The sequence below is a fragment of the Pelodiscus sinensis genome, chromosome 2 (assembly GCF_052426305.1).
Source record: "Pelodiscus sinensis isolate ZL-2025 chromosome 2, ASM5242630v1, whole genome shotgun sequence".
Taxonomy (NCBI): Eukaryota; Metazoa; Chordata; order Testudines; family Trionychidae; genus Pelodiscus; species Pelodiscus sinensis.
In genome coordinates, this window is record NC_143053.1 from 103,900,214 (window position 1) to 103,915,529 (window position 15,316).

General features: G+C 40.4%; 1 protein-coding gene across 4 annotated transcripts in view; it reads left to right on the plus strand.

The window, feature by feature from the left end:
• Nucleotides 1-15,316, plus strand: part of DCDC2 (doublecortin domain containing 2) — a 119,576-nt gene that overhangs the window by 25,395 nt on the left and 78,865 nt on the right. For 3 of the 4 annotated variants that reach the window (XM_075921152.2, XM_075921153.2, XM_075921151.2), the window contains one exon: nucleotides 12,196-12,210. The exons of the other annotated variant lie outside the window; for it this stretch is intronic. In XM_075921152.2, coding sequence (XP_075777267.2) covers nucleotides 12,196-12,210 — 15 coding nt within the window. The remainder of the gene's footprint in view (nucleotides 1-12,195; nucleotides 12,211-15,316) is intronic. 4 annotated transcript variants of the gene reach the window in all.

A 15,316-nucleotide genomic window follows, 5' to 3' on the forward strand; every position in this document is an offset into this window, starting at 1 on the left:
CCATTTTTAAGGTTGAAGCTAGCTTCCTATCAAAAATCAGATTTCAACATTCCTTAATTTCCCTAGCAACTAGGTGAATCCCCAGAATTGTCACATGGGGGATTTTCTGGGAAGTTTTGAGGAACAAACCTGAAGAAGAATTTGATGGCATCAAAAACAGGACTATGTAGCACTTTAAAGACTAACAAGATGGCTTAATAGGCAATGAGCTTTCGTGGGCCAGACCCACTTCCTCAGATCAAATAGTGGCCCACGAAAGCTCATCACCTATTAAACCATCTTGTTAGTCTTTAAAGTGCTGTTTTTTGTTTCAGCTACACCAGACTAACCAGGCTACATTTCTGTAACTATTCTTGATGGCATCAGATTCTCAGCTATGCCCAATATTAGCCAGACTCAGTAGCAGAGGTAAAGGAGAATGCAAAGGAGACAGATGTGGCTCCCTGATCCTGGGGCAAATTGCAAACCTCAGGACTGCTGTAAATTACGCTGAGAGGCCCTTTATTGACTTTTATTCCAACACGGACAAAATATACCTTTATTCCTCCATCAGTATTGATGGAGGAAAATATTGTAGTGTAATAACATTTTACCCTCAATCAATCTACAAGTTTGGTGCGACATATTTCCCAGGTCTCTTTCTGTCCTACAGTTCTTTTGGCATCAGAATTCATTTTGAAGGAACACATTCCTTTTGTAGTTAAGATCATCTACTGTACATGTGCATCTCAAATGAGGTGTTTAACTAGCTAATCTCTGGGGGGAATGTCGGTCAACACTGTTACCATTTGATTAATATAAAGAAAGCACAATTGTTTGTAACGAACAAAAAGAGCAATCAAGTGATCCATTCCCTGTCATCCCATCCCAGCTTCTGTTAGAAGCTTAGGGGCACCCAGAGGATTGAGTTGCATCCCTTACCACCTTGGCTAATAGTCACTGGTGGACCCATCCTTCACACACTTAACTAATTCTTTTTTGAACCCAGTCACACTTTTGGCTTTCATAACATCCTCAGGCAACAAATTCCACAGGCTGTGTGAAGAAGTACTTCCTTATATTTGTTTTAAACTTGCTGCCTATTAATTTGATTGAGTAACCTATAGTTCTTGTGTTACATGGAGAAGTAAATAATACTTCCCTATTCACTTTCTCCATACCACTCATGCTTTTGTAAGCGGGGGAATGGTCCCGCTATTGTGGGGAACTTTCCTGGCTTCTATACACCCCGGTTAAATGGACCAGTGAAAGGATCTGAGTCCCCGCTCCCACTTCCTTTACCCCACGGCTCCCTGATCCTGAGGGCTCCCCCTCCACTCTCCTGAGTAGCAGAGCCCTTGAAACCCCAATAAGGCTGGGCCCAGGTTTCCTGGGGCTTAATCCCTGACCTTGTAGTCACTAGGGGCAGGAGTTAGGGTGTCCCCACTCCGAGGTGCTCTCTTTACACTGCAGGCCTTCTTGGCCCAGTGATCACTTCATAAGGTTCAAAGCAAATACAATTTATTAAACATCAACTGATTAAAGAGAATAGAATAAGAAACAATGAGAATGGTTAAATGGGAACACACAGCCCTGCTCTGTAGCACAGGGACATCAACACAGCAGTCTGCAGAGTGTAAGGACAGTTCACAGTCTCTTCCTTAGAAGCCCTGGATGTGCTGTAAGGGGCTGCAGGCTGGACACGCTTGCACTGGCAGTGACCACACAGCCTCAGTCTCTAAGTGGCCAGACCCCTCTCCCAGTCCAGAGCCTTTCCCCACACTTTGCAGGTCCCAGTAGCTCACCACATCCAGCTGCAGGCTGTGCTGCTTGGCCAGTTCCAGCTCCTTGTGTTGCTTCTTTGTTCCTTTTGGCTTTCTGAGCATTGCCAGTCTGCTGCTCAACACAGGGTCTGCACTGCTTGGCCTGTCTGTGTCTGGTTCTGTCGCTGCAGGACTTCTTCTTGTACTCCTCTTTCAGCTCTCTGTCTTTGCAGGACCTCTTCTGCACACAGCTTGTTTGTTCAGAGAGAGAGCCAGAACAATCCCCACTTACAACCTGTCAGTCAGGCTGAGCTGGAGTGTTGACTGCTTTCCATTGTCTCTGGGGTCTGTCAGTCTCATGAACCCTTCCCCTTCTGAAGCTGGTAAACCAAAAAACTCCCACAGAGTTTTAGTAAGGGGTAACAGTCCCCTTACACTTTTATAGACTTCTATCATATCTTCTCTTAGGCTTTGTCTACACTACACAACTTTTAGTTTGTCACTAGAAGTTAGACAGTGTAAATGCTGTTTGTCAGCACGTTTGCAGATAAACTTCTGCTCCCTAGGAGCGAGCGCTGTGGCAAAGTTTTTGTTGTTCAGGGTTTTGGTTTTGTTTTGAAGCACCAGAGAACAACCTTTTGTTGCTCAATTGCCAATGTAGACAAAGCCTGAGTAATCTCTTTTCTAAGCTGAACAGTCTCCATTTTTAAAATTTGCCTTTGAGAAATATACTCAATTGAAAAAGAAATAAGATGTTATGGATGACAGATTTGAACATACCAAAGTAAGCATCTGTGAAACGAGTCATAAGCTTTTATTTGAATGATAATTTTACTGTAATATTAAAGCATCAGTTTGTTGTTACTGATAAGTGCAAATGAAGATTATAAGTGTTTATATGGAATGACATCTATTCTACAGAGTTTTTAGGTGATCCTGTATTAAGGCCTGATTGTATTGTTATATTTGTCCTTAAAAGCTAATTGATGGATTTTTCCTAAACAGCACAACCTTCAATTGCAATTGTTTTATCAATTGATCACTTTTTGACATAGATTTCAGGAGTCAGGTCAGATCATCTAGTTTGACCTCCTGCACATCACAGACAATAGAACCACACCCACTCACGGGTGTAGTAGCCCATAACCTCTGGCTGAGTTACTTGAAGTCCTCAGATCTTGATTTAAAATATTCAAGTTACAGAGAAGCCACCATTTAGCTTAGTTCAAAGCAGCTTGTGCCCCATGCTGCACAGGTCAGTTGTAGGTTCTCATTTTGTGAGCCATAATGCAATGATACGTTTTCTTTCAGTAGTTGTTAATATTGTGAACAAGTATCACTGTTTGTTGGTTATGATATTTGGTTATGATATTTGGAGGTGTGTCATACTAGTTTGAGGCTTTCATTGAAATATGTCATAGGATTTCTATGCGCTTTCATGTGCACGTCCAAAATGTGTGGGTCTGGGGGCAGGTCCAGAAGATGAATGTTAGTGGCCAGTATGCCCACAGATTCTTCAGCAGAGGTTAGTGATTGCTATAGTGTAGAAGAAACATTTTGATATATTTCCATGGGAATTCTCTCCAAAGCACGGTGAGGAGGTATGCATATAGGCATTTCGGAGGATGTCTGCCATTTTCTGCAGTATCCTGGAATTCTGCTCCCCGTTTTTCATTTATATGTTGCGACTTAATTATTTTAGAATTCCTGAGAACTACATAAAGTCTGACATGTAATTCTCTGGATCTCCCTGTCTGAGCGTTTTCAGTGCCTCTTTCAGAGCCTGTCAGAATAGACATTATCGATGGCACAATATGTCTGTCTTGTCTACACTGATGTGTAGATAGTGTTGTAACTGGGTGAATTTGTAATAATTTGATCTGGGAGTTGATATTAGGAGCTCTGTTTCTTATATGATTAATTCCTTAATTCTTGGTAGACCTTTTGTTCTGACATGATTGCACGTCTTATATATGTAAACAAACATGAAATATTTATAATAAAATCCAGTATTCATGCTTTCTGTGCTTATTGGAAGTTTTCTATTTAGGGTTACCTGAAAAATAGCTCCCATACATAGCCACTGAGAAGAAGTTGCTATTATGTAGACACTGTTAGGGAACTGTTGATTTGATTCTTACATTTTTAGCCATTGAGAATTGAGAATTAATTTCCATTTCTTCTGTAGAGGAAAAAATATTTAAAGAGACTTCTGAGAACAACTGAGAAATGGATGAAATATTTCATTTTTCAGTGCTCTCAGAATGCAGATGAAGATGGGATAGGCTTTGCCAGGCCAAATTAATCCACATGGAAGCAAAATTGTCCTGATTTTCAGAAGTAAACCATTACAGTTTCTGTTATAAAAAATATTATACACAAAATATTGATGAATGTTTTGAAGCAATTTAGTTGTATGATTGACATCCATTCAACTGCCATACAAATATGCCAGATAAAGGCTCTTTCAATATTCTGTGTTGCTCCACATCTTAAAAGCCTTATTTCTTTCACCATTTGCTTCAGGAAATGAAGTATGAAATTCCTCATTTTCTAAAGATAGATATTATATTAAAATGTTGTTGTTGGTATACAGTATGAAATTGTTAAAATATAGGGTACAGATTGTGGCAAGCTTGCAAAATGAAGCATTTGATGTTTCTTAAACCTCTGGAGCAACATCTTTATGAGTAAAATTTTGCATGGCATTGTTTGGTAGTTAGTATCCTGGTAACATAATTAGTAAACAAGCCATGCAAACATAGCTGCTGTTCCGAATGTTCATAATCAAGCTAATACCAGTAAGAATCAGTATGGAATTGACCAGATGGTATCTTTGGGTTTGTACATGCTGCCAGTTGAGATTATATAATTTGGAAAGCTAATCGCTCTGCAGTCATGCGCATTAGCAGTGCATATGGAAAAGATTATCTTAATTTTTATAATTCTATATACCTTCGAAATGAGCTTACATGCAGACTGGTCCAAAGTCCTCTGAGGTCGACAGAAAGACTCCCATTGACCAAAATGAGTTTTGAATCAAGCCTATGCAGATTTTAGGTTTAGTACTGATTTTAACATAAGGGTAACTAATTAGTCTTCTAGGTAATTAATGTGGCTGATTTTTTTCCCAAGAAGGGAAACTATAATTTCAGCATTGGTTTTTTGTTTTTTTTTTTTGGGAGGGGAGTAGGGTGTCTGATCCTGCAGTCAGTAAAGAGGTACAACTCCAGTAACTGCATGTAAATATTGGCCTTTTCTGAAAGCAGCACTGCCTTTCCCGAGTGTTCAAAATCACAAATCCGGCACATGCACACACATTGACATTGGATTAAAAATCATGACATTTTAAAAAAAAATTTTTTTTTTAAATTTGCTTTCTTGTTATTGAACCCTTAGGATTCACATTTTCAAGCTTTTCTCTGCAGTCATAGAGGAGCAAAAACCTTTCTTTTATATTAAGTGAAGTTCAAACCTGATGGTGCCAGAAGGGAAAAGGGTGAAATACGCTGAGTAGAAGACACTCTAAGTCTGTCCATTCATTTTGAATGAAGAGAAATAGCAGAGTGAATTTGCCAAGATCCTTCTGCTCGTTCCTCATAGCAGATCCTCCCCATGCATTTAGTTTCTGATGAGGTTTCATGCGGTGATTATAGTGATCATTATTAATGCTCCTATAATGAATGTGATGATGGACAAGACAGAGTCATGAAATAGATCCTTAGCTGATATAAATCAGTATAATTATATTGAAGCCGGTGAAGCACCCAAATTTATACCAAATGAAAATGTGGCCATTAATCTGGCCCATAATCTCTGCCTTGGGGAGTTTACAGTGATACATGTTGAATATAGTAGAATTTTCCCTCCAGAACTTGCATATATGGGGCTAGATGCATATATGGGGCTAGATACACCCCCACAGGCACAAGGGTACAATTGGCAATGCCCTTCTAGTAACACAGGCAGCTGCTGCACAGTAAGATTTATTCTGGAGGTGAGTGGGGCACTGGGAAACCTTCTTTATGGTTTTCAGTGGAAGGGGGTAGCTTTAAATGCTTTTGGGGGCTCCCTAGAAGCCATGCTGTCAGAAGCTGCCTGGAAGATTTGTTTAATCAGCAAATACATTTTGGCCTGGCACTGCTTCTTTCCTGCTCAGCTATGCTCAATATGGATTGTGCTGATAGACTGAAGAAAAGATTGTGTGTAAGCTGAGGGAACCCAGCTCTCCATGGAAGAGCCAAATGCCAGGCTCTCCATGGAAACTGAGGGAACCCAGTGAGTTAATATGGCCCATGGATGTTAAGTGTTTCTTTAGCTAGCAGTTTCAGCCATCTCTAGGAATGCTTTATTTCAATGCCAATAGGGATGAGCCTCTGGCTAAAGATAAATAAATTGTGGACAGATCCACTGATACGTTGTGTTACACCCAGGGAAGTAATAGAGCTGTAAACCTAATTTAATTGATCAATCACTGGTTTGGGTCACTGGAATGGTACAAAACATTTAGAACATGCTGGTGAATCTGGTCCTGTATCTTTAAGAAGCATACATGAAGAACAGGAGTCATAAAAATCTTATATTTATATGGCAGATAAAATTGTTTCATGTTCTTTGATAGCTTTTAAAATAAAATAAATTGGCATTTATCTTTTTTCTTTGTTTTTGACCATTGAACCATGAACCTACTTTCATTTGCATCACCAGCTTTGAACATCAAGATGTATATTAATGAGCTTTTGGTTCTTTTGACCCCAGTTCTACCCTTAGGGAATGCAAACATGTACTCTCAATTTTCCGGGGGTTAATAAACATTGTACAATGAACCATTGTAACAAACTGGCCAAGCCATGGCTCATTATATGAGCTGATAAGTTTGGAATGCAACACTGTGTTGAAATTTTTCAAATTTCCAAAGGTTTAGCTATATAGTAACATGAGTAATGTGACAAACACTAGTTTTCCCATAGACCTATAGTAATAGCTACCACAGTAGCAGATGGTCAGATCCTTTGCTGCCATACATTGGAATAGAACATATCAATTTTAATGAAGCTATGCTGATTTACACTAGCAGAGAATCTAGCCCAAAGAATGGCTTTTAGCAGCCTACCAGAATGTCTTCATACATACATGTGGGTATGTGAAGGAAGGCTTGAAATTGTTCAGGTTAACCCCTTTGCTAAGGTATTTGTTTCTAACAGGACCAGGCAACAGACCACTTTAGTCATGTCAGGTTTTAGCTAGAGATTAAATTAATTTAATCAGTATAGCAACCTGGGCAGGTGTTGCCATACTTTCATTCTTTGGCTTAGATTTCTCTTTTAGGCTACATCTACACTGCAACGCTATTTTGGGATACCGGAGTATCCCGAAATAGCTATCCTGCATCTTAACAGCAAGCCCTTTATTTTGGGCTTGCTACTCTGAAGTCTCTGTAAACCTCATTCCACGAGGAGTAAGGGACATTTCAGAATAGCAGGTTATTTCAAAATTTGGAGTTGTGTAAACTAGGGAAGTGAAGGACTAGTTGATTAGTCAACTATCCGATAAGCAAATACATATCGACTAGTTGCTTCCCCCTGACTTGCTGCCTCTATCAGAAAGAGGCAGCGGGGAAGAGGGAGGTAGAGGAGGAGGTACTTCAAAGCGTCACTGCTGCTTGGAGCCTGGAGCCAAAATCGGGCTCCATGTGGTGCTGCTGCTTTGAAACGTCGCATGCAGCCTGGGACCAGCTGGGGTGACCTCAGGCTGCATGTGGCGTTTCAAAGCAGCAGCGCCGCGTGGAGCCCAGGACCAACTAGGGACTACCCCACTGACCCTGGACTCCGTGCGGTGCTGCCGCTTTGAAATGCTGCGGGGAGTTCGGCATCAGGCTTCCCGTGGCATTTCAAAGTGGCAGTGCCGCACAAAGCCTGGTGGGATCAGCTGGGGACTACCTTGCGGACCCCAGGCGATGCTTTCGCCTTTGAAGGGTAGCCCTCGGGCCTTGCTACACTTCAAAGGTGGAGGTGCTCTATTGACTAATCAAATAGTTGATGCAAAAGGCATCGACTTTTCGATATTTAACATCCTTAGTGTAGACCGCACCAAATTACGAAATAAGCTATTTCAAAATAAGATTGAAATAAGATTTGCACTTTGTGTCGCTCAAATTGCATATCTTATGTCAAACTACAGTGCAGTGTAGATGTAGCCTGTGATGGCAGATGTGCAGTCTTCTGTGATGCTTGCTGGACGGAGAAGACAAGCTAAGAAGGGTGCTTTCATTCTATTTTTAATTTTCCTCAAGATTGATGAAAGTCACGTAGATTTTAGTCTGTCAGTTTTCCCAGTGTGCCTTACACACACATACCTCTCCCTTTGCAGCAATCCACTCCTCCTCCTGTCTGGTTAAATGATTATATGTGCTACCACAGAGTACAATGATAATAGTACATAATTAATTATGTAGTTTTCAAGCATCATGGGCTTAATTCTGCAAAGTGCTGGGAACCTTCTGCAAAGTCCTGTATAGTATTTAGGTTTGTCAACTGCTAAAAAGGATTTTTATGGACGGTACAGAAAAAAATTATGGACAACCAAACTTTGTGACAGATACGTTCTTATGTAATATAACGATGGCTCAAAAGGGCAAAAGTGAACAAGATTCAATGTTTTTATTCATACATCACCACACACCTGCCTCTCAGCTGAGCTTACAGTGACAACACCTGTAAAAACCCAACATAGCCACTCATTGAGCCAGGTAGCAGGCAGGTTAGAGGAAGGAGAGGACTACAACACAGGCTATGTCTACACTGCAGAGTTTTTCCGGGATACTAAAAGTATCCCAGAAAAACTCTGCCCTGTACAGGGAACATGTCTGCTCTTCCGAATTTTTTTTGGAAGAGCAGACACGCTTTTTTGGCGTCCCCATAAATCTTGTTTTACAAGGAAGAAGGGATGTTCTGAAAGGTTTTTTTTCTGACATTTGGCCCAGTGTAGATGGGCCAAATGTCAGAAAAGCCTCTCTCAAAAAAAGAAGCAGAAAAAGCTACACAAATTGCAGTTTTCGATTTGTGTAGCTTTTTCCGGAAGAGCAGTGCAGTGTAGACATAGCCACAGGCAGCTGGCCCCCCCACATGTTCATCAAGTGATCCTTCTGTCACCCAGTTTCTGACAAACAGAGGGTAGGGACACTATTCCTACCTATCCTGGCTAATAGCCATTGGTAGACCCTAACTTCCATGAATTTATCTAGTTCTTTTTTGAACGCTGTTAAAGTCCTGGTCTTCACAACATCCTCTGGCAAGGAGTTCCACAGGTTGACTGTGTGCTGCATGAAGAAAAACTTCCTTTTGTTTGTTTTAAACCTGCTACCTATTCATTTCATTTGGTGATCCCTCGTTCTTATGGGAACAAGTAAATAATTTTTCCTTATTCACTTTCTCCCCTTAGTCCCCTCTTTTCTAAACTGAAAAGTCCTATTATTTTTAATCTCTCTTCATATGGCTCCAGTTTCAAAACCCTAATCATTTTGGTTGCCTTTTCTGAACATTTTCCAATGCCAGTGTATCTTTTTTGAGATAAGGCAATCACATTTGTACACAGTATTAATGATGTGGGCGTACCATGGATTTATATAGAGGCAATAAGATATTCTCTGTCTTATTCTCTATCCTTTGACAACTAACTTTACTTAAGAGCTTTTGGTGAGGGACCTTGTCAAAGGCTTTCTGGAAATCTAAGTATACTATATCCACTGGGTCCCCCTTGTCCATATGCTTGTTGACCCCCTCAAAAAACTCTACTAAGGCACGATTTCTCTTTACGGAATCCATGTTAACTTTTCCCCTAACAAATTATGTTAATTTATGTGTCTGACAATTGTATTCTTTACTATAGTTTCAGCTAATTTGCCCGGTACGGTTGTTAGACTTACTGGTCTGTAATTGCTAGGATCACCTCTAGAGCCCTTTTTAAATATTTGGCATAACATTAGCTACCTTCCAGCCATTAAGTACAGAAGCTGATTTAAAGGATAGTTTACAAACCACAGTTAATAGTTCTTCAATTTCACATATGAGTTCTTTCAGAACACTTGGGTGAATGCCATCTTGATACTGTTAAGTTTATCAGTTTGTTCCAAAACCTCCTCTAAGGACACCTCAATCTGGGACAATTCCTCACTCAGATTTGTCACCTAAAAAGAATGGCTCAGGTTTGGGAATCTCCCTAACATCCTCACCCGTGGAGACCCCAGTATTCTTTTAATTTCTCCACAGAGTCTTTATTATCTCTGAGTGCTCCATTAGCCTCTCGTGTCCATTGTCCAGTGGCCCCACTGGTTGTTTAGCCGGCTTCCTACTTCTGATGTACTTACTTTGCTATTACTTTTTTGAGTTTTTGGCTAGCTGTTCTTCAAACTCCTTTTTGGCTTTTCTTATATTTTTACACTTAATTTAACAGAGTTTATGCTCTTTTTCTATTTTCCTCACTAGGGTTTAACTTCTACTTTTTAAACAATGCCTTTTTCTCTCTCTCTGCTTCTTTTACTTGGCTGTTAAGCCATGGTGGCACTTTTTGGTTTTCTTACTGTGTTTTTTAATTGGGGGTATACATTTAAGTTGGACTGCTATTATGATATCTTTGAAAAGTCTCGATGTAGCTTGCAGGGTTTTACTTTTGGCATTGTTTGTTGGCTAGGCATGTGGACACAATCCTGTTTCTATTACAGTCCCACTTCACTCCCCAGTCCAAACCATCCCCCCACTCTGGGCCTTCCCATTCTGAGAGGGGATACCCAGGCACTGCTCACCCAACTTGGACCAGGGACTACCATCAGTGACCACCCCGCTGTGTCTTACTGTTGGGGAGCCTGTGGGAGGTTGCTATGCCTGGCTTATTGTACCCTGTCCTGCGCTGCTACAGGGAGCCCGGCAAGGGTGTGTGTTGCACACATGCTCACCAAAAGTTGCTCCTGTGCTGACGCTCATGGAGCCAAAGTAGAGTTCAAAGCTGGAGGCAGAGAAGAGCAGCTCTCACCAGCCCTCAGCAGGTGGGAGGGAGTGCTTGCCAGGAGAAATCCCCTCTCCGCCCCGTCCTGGGAATTGTAGGGTCCTTGGAGCTGCTCTTTGGCATGGAATTCTCCCCGGGGCCACAGGGAAGAGACTCCTCACATCCAGTGGAAAGCTTTTTTGTTTGTATGTTTGTTTACTGAAATCTAAATGTTTTTTATAGATTTTTACAAAAGGTCCAATGTTAGCTCTTTTTTACAGACTGTGTATGAATTTATTGATGGTTAGCAACTTGGTAACCCTCCTTTAGGAGTAGAGGAGAAAGAAAAAAGTGAAGTCAAATAATGTACCATTCATAGTTTCTAATATTTATAAATATAGAAATCAACAAATAAGTTTACGTGTTAATTAGCACAAACAAGAAAGCAAAATATACCATTTCCTATAGCAGGTGTGGCCAACCCGGGGCTTGCGAGTCACATGCAACTCTTCTCTCCCAAAAGTGCAGTTCGTGAAGCTGCTCTTGTGCCCCCCTCCAACGGCCCCCACCTCCCCACCCCCGTGCTCACCAGGGCAGCTGTTGAGCCTGATATGGCCAAAGAGCCTAAGCTTGTTTCTTAAAAGGGCAGCCTTCCTTTTTTTTTTTTTTTGCTCAACAATTGTGCGTCTCTTTGCATTTTTTCTGCCGCTGTTTCACCTGTCTTACATCTTTGGTTTTATGACTCCGGCTATAAGAGAGACAGTTGTAGCAAGCATACGTCAGCTCCCAATGTGGAGAGGATGTTCTTTTGATTCAAATGTCTCTCTTAAATACTTTTTTTTTAACCCTTAATGGTTAATACAATCAAGAAAATCTCTGAATGTGTCTGAATTCCAAGCCAATATAGCTTGTGTCTCTGCAGTATTGCTGAAAGTCTTCACTGCTAATGTTCCTTCTAATCTTTTCCAAACATGTGTGGAATAAATTTTATTTGTGCACTGAGGCATGTTCAAATGTGTACCACCAGTAGAAACAAAACATTACTATGGGTGCTCAGCTAATCTGCTGGAAGGCATTTGAATCTCTCCTAAGTGGCTGCACAGGTGCACTGCTTATAGGAAACACTGTAATTTACTGGTGCTCATTTGTGATTTCAGCTGAAGGCATTGAATTGTGTTTAGAGCTATTGCATGCTTCATTTTCACAAGTGGTACTCAACCCAGTGTTGTCAATTTTTCATTTTTCATGAGCACTACATTCATATCTGTTTTAATATAGTTTTAATGTCAGCATGCTTTAATTTTTTAATTTCATGCTTTTAAAACTTAAAAACCAAAGCAGGTTTAAAGTGTTTTTATGCTGAATTTGTGTCTGATAGACAGAAAGTTGTTTATGTTTATTATAAGTAATTTGATTGTATATTTGAGTTAATTATTTGGTTTCTAAACATGTTGTCTTTGTTTTTTGCCAACAGTTAACAGTGGAAGATGTAAGTACAAGTATTAGTTAGCAGTGTGTGTATTTGCATAGTGTTGTCCAATTTTGTGAATATTTAACAAAGACCCGTGAGGATTATAGTACACAGATAAATGCTGTATATAACTTTGTTGTGGGATGACAATTTTTGCTTTTCATGCTTCTATTAGAAGTTTAATGCATATGCTGACTGCGATTTTCAAAGGTGCTTAAGGGAGTTAGGCACCGTCCTCCACTGAGATTAATGGGTTTTGAGCACTTGGCTAAAGTAGAAACCCCAGCCTCAGGACCCTACATTTTGCTCTGAGCTTTGGTCATGCTGCAGACAGTGAGTTTGGCTCAGAGACACATTTTAGGGGTCTCAGAATCAAGTGTTTTGTAAATGCTTGAGTTTCAGAAGCCATGACCACTTGGGGCTGTGATCTCATCAGATTTCAGAAGCTAAACCGAGTTGGGTTTCTTTGTTTGGGAGACCTCCAAGGAAATCCCAGTGTGTAGTAGAAAGTATTTTTGTTGATTTGGTGTTAGTACTCTTCTGACTGAGTACTACTCAAAAACGGCATTAGAAGGAACAGCAGTGTTGAAGAGGCCATCTTTTTAGATGCAGTGTAACTAGGATTGCCAGATGATTTCAAAAAAATACTGGACACACTTGACATTACATCACAATCTACATTACATCTTATTTAGAAAATATGGGACATTTATATTTTCTCAATTTGTTTCCCGAACAGAAAGCTCAAATACTGGACTGTCCAGTTCAAAACCGGACACCTGGCAACCCTAAATATAACAGAGCCATCTATGATAGTTGTAGTTGTTAGAGCTACTATACTGTGTTTCACAAGACGGCTGGGGTTGGCTCCTCTAGACTGACAAATTCCAATATAAGTAATTACATAAAACTGCCCCAGAGGTTTAAAATGGATACAGTGCTCTTCACTTTCTTTCTTAAAATTGTGCAGTCCTGCTGTGTGCTGTGTGCTATCCTGTATAACATGATAAGCTGGGAATCCACACAAGTAAGAAATTATTACCTAGACAATTTTCACTGGGTGGTAGAGAAACTACCTTGAAATGGCCCATTTGAAACAAATTGCGGGAGCTTGGATATGAAAGCATAAGAGGGACAGATTTTTATGGAAGAAAACTGTGCTTGAAAACTATGATTAAAATGAAATTAAACTACCTTAGAGGATTTAGGTTCTAGTCTGGCTGGCTTCTTAACATAAGGGCAAATATTTACTTAAGGCTTTACTTGGGTTAATGTGTAACTTTGAAGCCCCTGAGGGGTCAGACTATTCCAGACTCTATGCCATTTTGGTCTCTCCTACAAAGGAAATCTGAGCACATCAATGTATGCCTTCAGTAAATATTGAACCAGATATTCAGCTGGTGTAAATTGGCATAGCTCCACTGACTTCAATAGAACTGCATTGTTTGACATCAGCTGAGCACCTAGCTTTTTATTTATGTGTGTTGTATATTTAAAATATACCGGTCTCTTGATAAATACAGCTGTTTTCATACCTAGAGATGGCTTAGTATTGCAAGGCGGAAATTGGTCTAGTGTGTGAACTGGTATCTGTGAATACTGTGCTGTTGGGAAAATATGAAACAGAAAAGCAATGTGGACCTGAGTAATGTGCTTATGAGGCTTTAAGGATCTGTAGTGCTGTATACATTTTGCTTTGCGTAAAATGGTAGCACTGTAGTGAGCTTGTCTGTGTGGCTACGTCACACTTATTGATTTATTGAAAATTTACGGTGTGCAAAACTCAGGTGCAGAACTCCATAGTATTTCAGCTAACATTTCCTTTTGCTGTTTATTCTTTTTTCCTTTGCCCTGTATCTATACCACATGTACAGGTATTATGCTTGGTCTTTGGACATGTGCACAGTGTGGAGGAGGGCACAAAGAGTCTTGCTTGCCTTTTGTCACCTGAATAAGGGGTAGGCCTAATAACAGTGGTGTTCTCAAAGGGGTAGCCACCCCAAAGAGCTGCTTGCTTCTGTCAGATTTTCCAGTGCAGCATTGGGGTGGGGGGAGGAGAATCCTAGGAGCGAGCAGAGCACCATTGTACAGTGGGGAATGCTGCAAGGACTCCCTATAGAGCAATGCAGATCTGCTTGCCCCCACAAAAGATCCAGGGGTTGTTAGACAAAGTCTGAGCCACTGTGTGCAGTATTGTCCATTACTAAAGCTTCCGCTATTTGTACTAAGGCAAATATTCATGTGCAGTTTGGGTGGGTTAATGTTGTTCTGGGAACTTTAACATTTTCTACTTTCTAATTTTTTATTTTGGAATGCGTAAATTTAAGCTGGAAATCTTTAACTTTGTGCTGGTGTAGGGGTTTTGCCTTTAATTTCAGGCACATTTAGTTTTAACAGTTGTGCAGAACTGTGGGATTTTATTTTGTTCTTATTTGTGCCATGTTTGGAGTGAAAAGAAGTGTCTAATGGCTCTGCCCACACTATTCCCACTTGTGTTTCCCTAATGATTTGCTCATTTAAAAAAAGGGGCTATCTTGTTGTCTAGATAGACCAGAGAAGGCTGCTGGGAATATACGTGGTTCTTTGTTTAGAGAGTAACCCAAAAGACAGCCTCACAGGCTGAAGCCATCGTGTCTATTATTGGCAGAAATACAAACCATTTAATAATAAATGAGCCCTTAGCAGCGGTCAGACTACATCTTTCCCCAGGGCCAAGTGCAACAACATAGTGGCCTACTGAGAAACTTGGCTAAAAATTAATGGTTTCATCAGCTTGCCGAAACAACTGCAGGGATTAATTGGACACACGTGGGAATAACCTAAATGGCTTGTTCTTTATTATTAGAGAGCACTTCTTTAACTAGCTCTCCAATGAAGAGTGAGTCACTGAAATCTGGGAGCAATAGAATACACTGAAGAGTTTGGCTTTAGTAGATTATTTAATGTTTGGGGTGTGTGCGTGTGCGTGCACATGCACATGATGTTAATGGACCCAATAATGTTGTTCTTGCCTGAAGAAACTTTCACTAAGGTAGATAAGAGACTGTGAATGCATATCAGATACAGGAGTTAGACTTGAAAATGATGAATAGCCATGAACAAGGTGTGTAGGTGTTACATGATG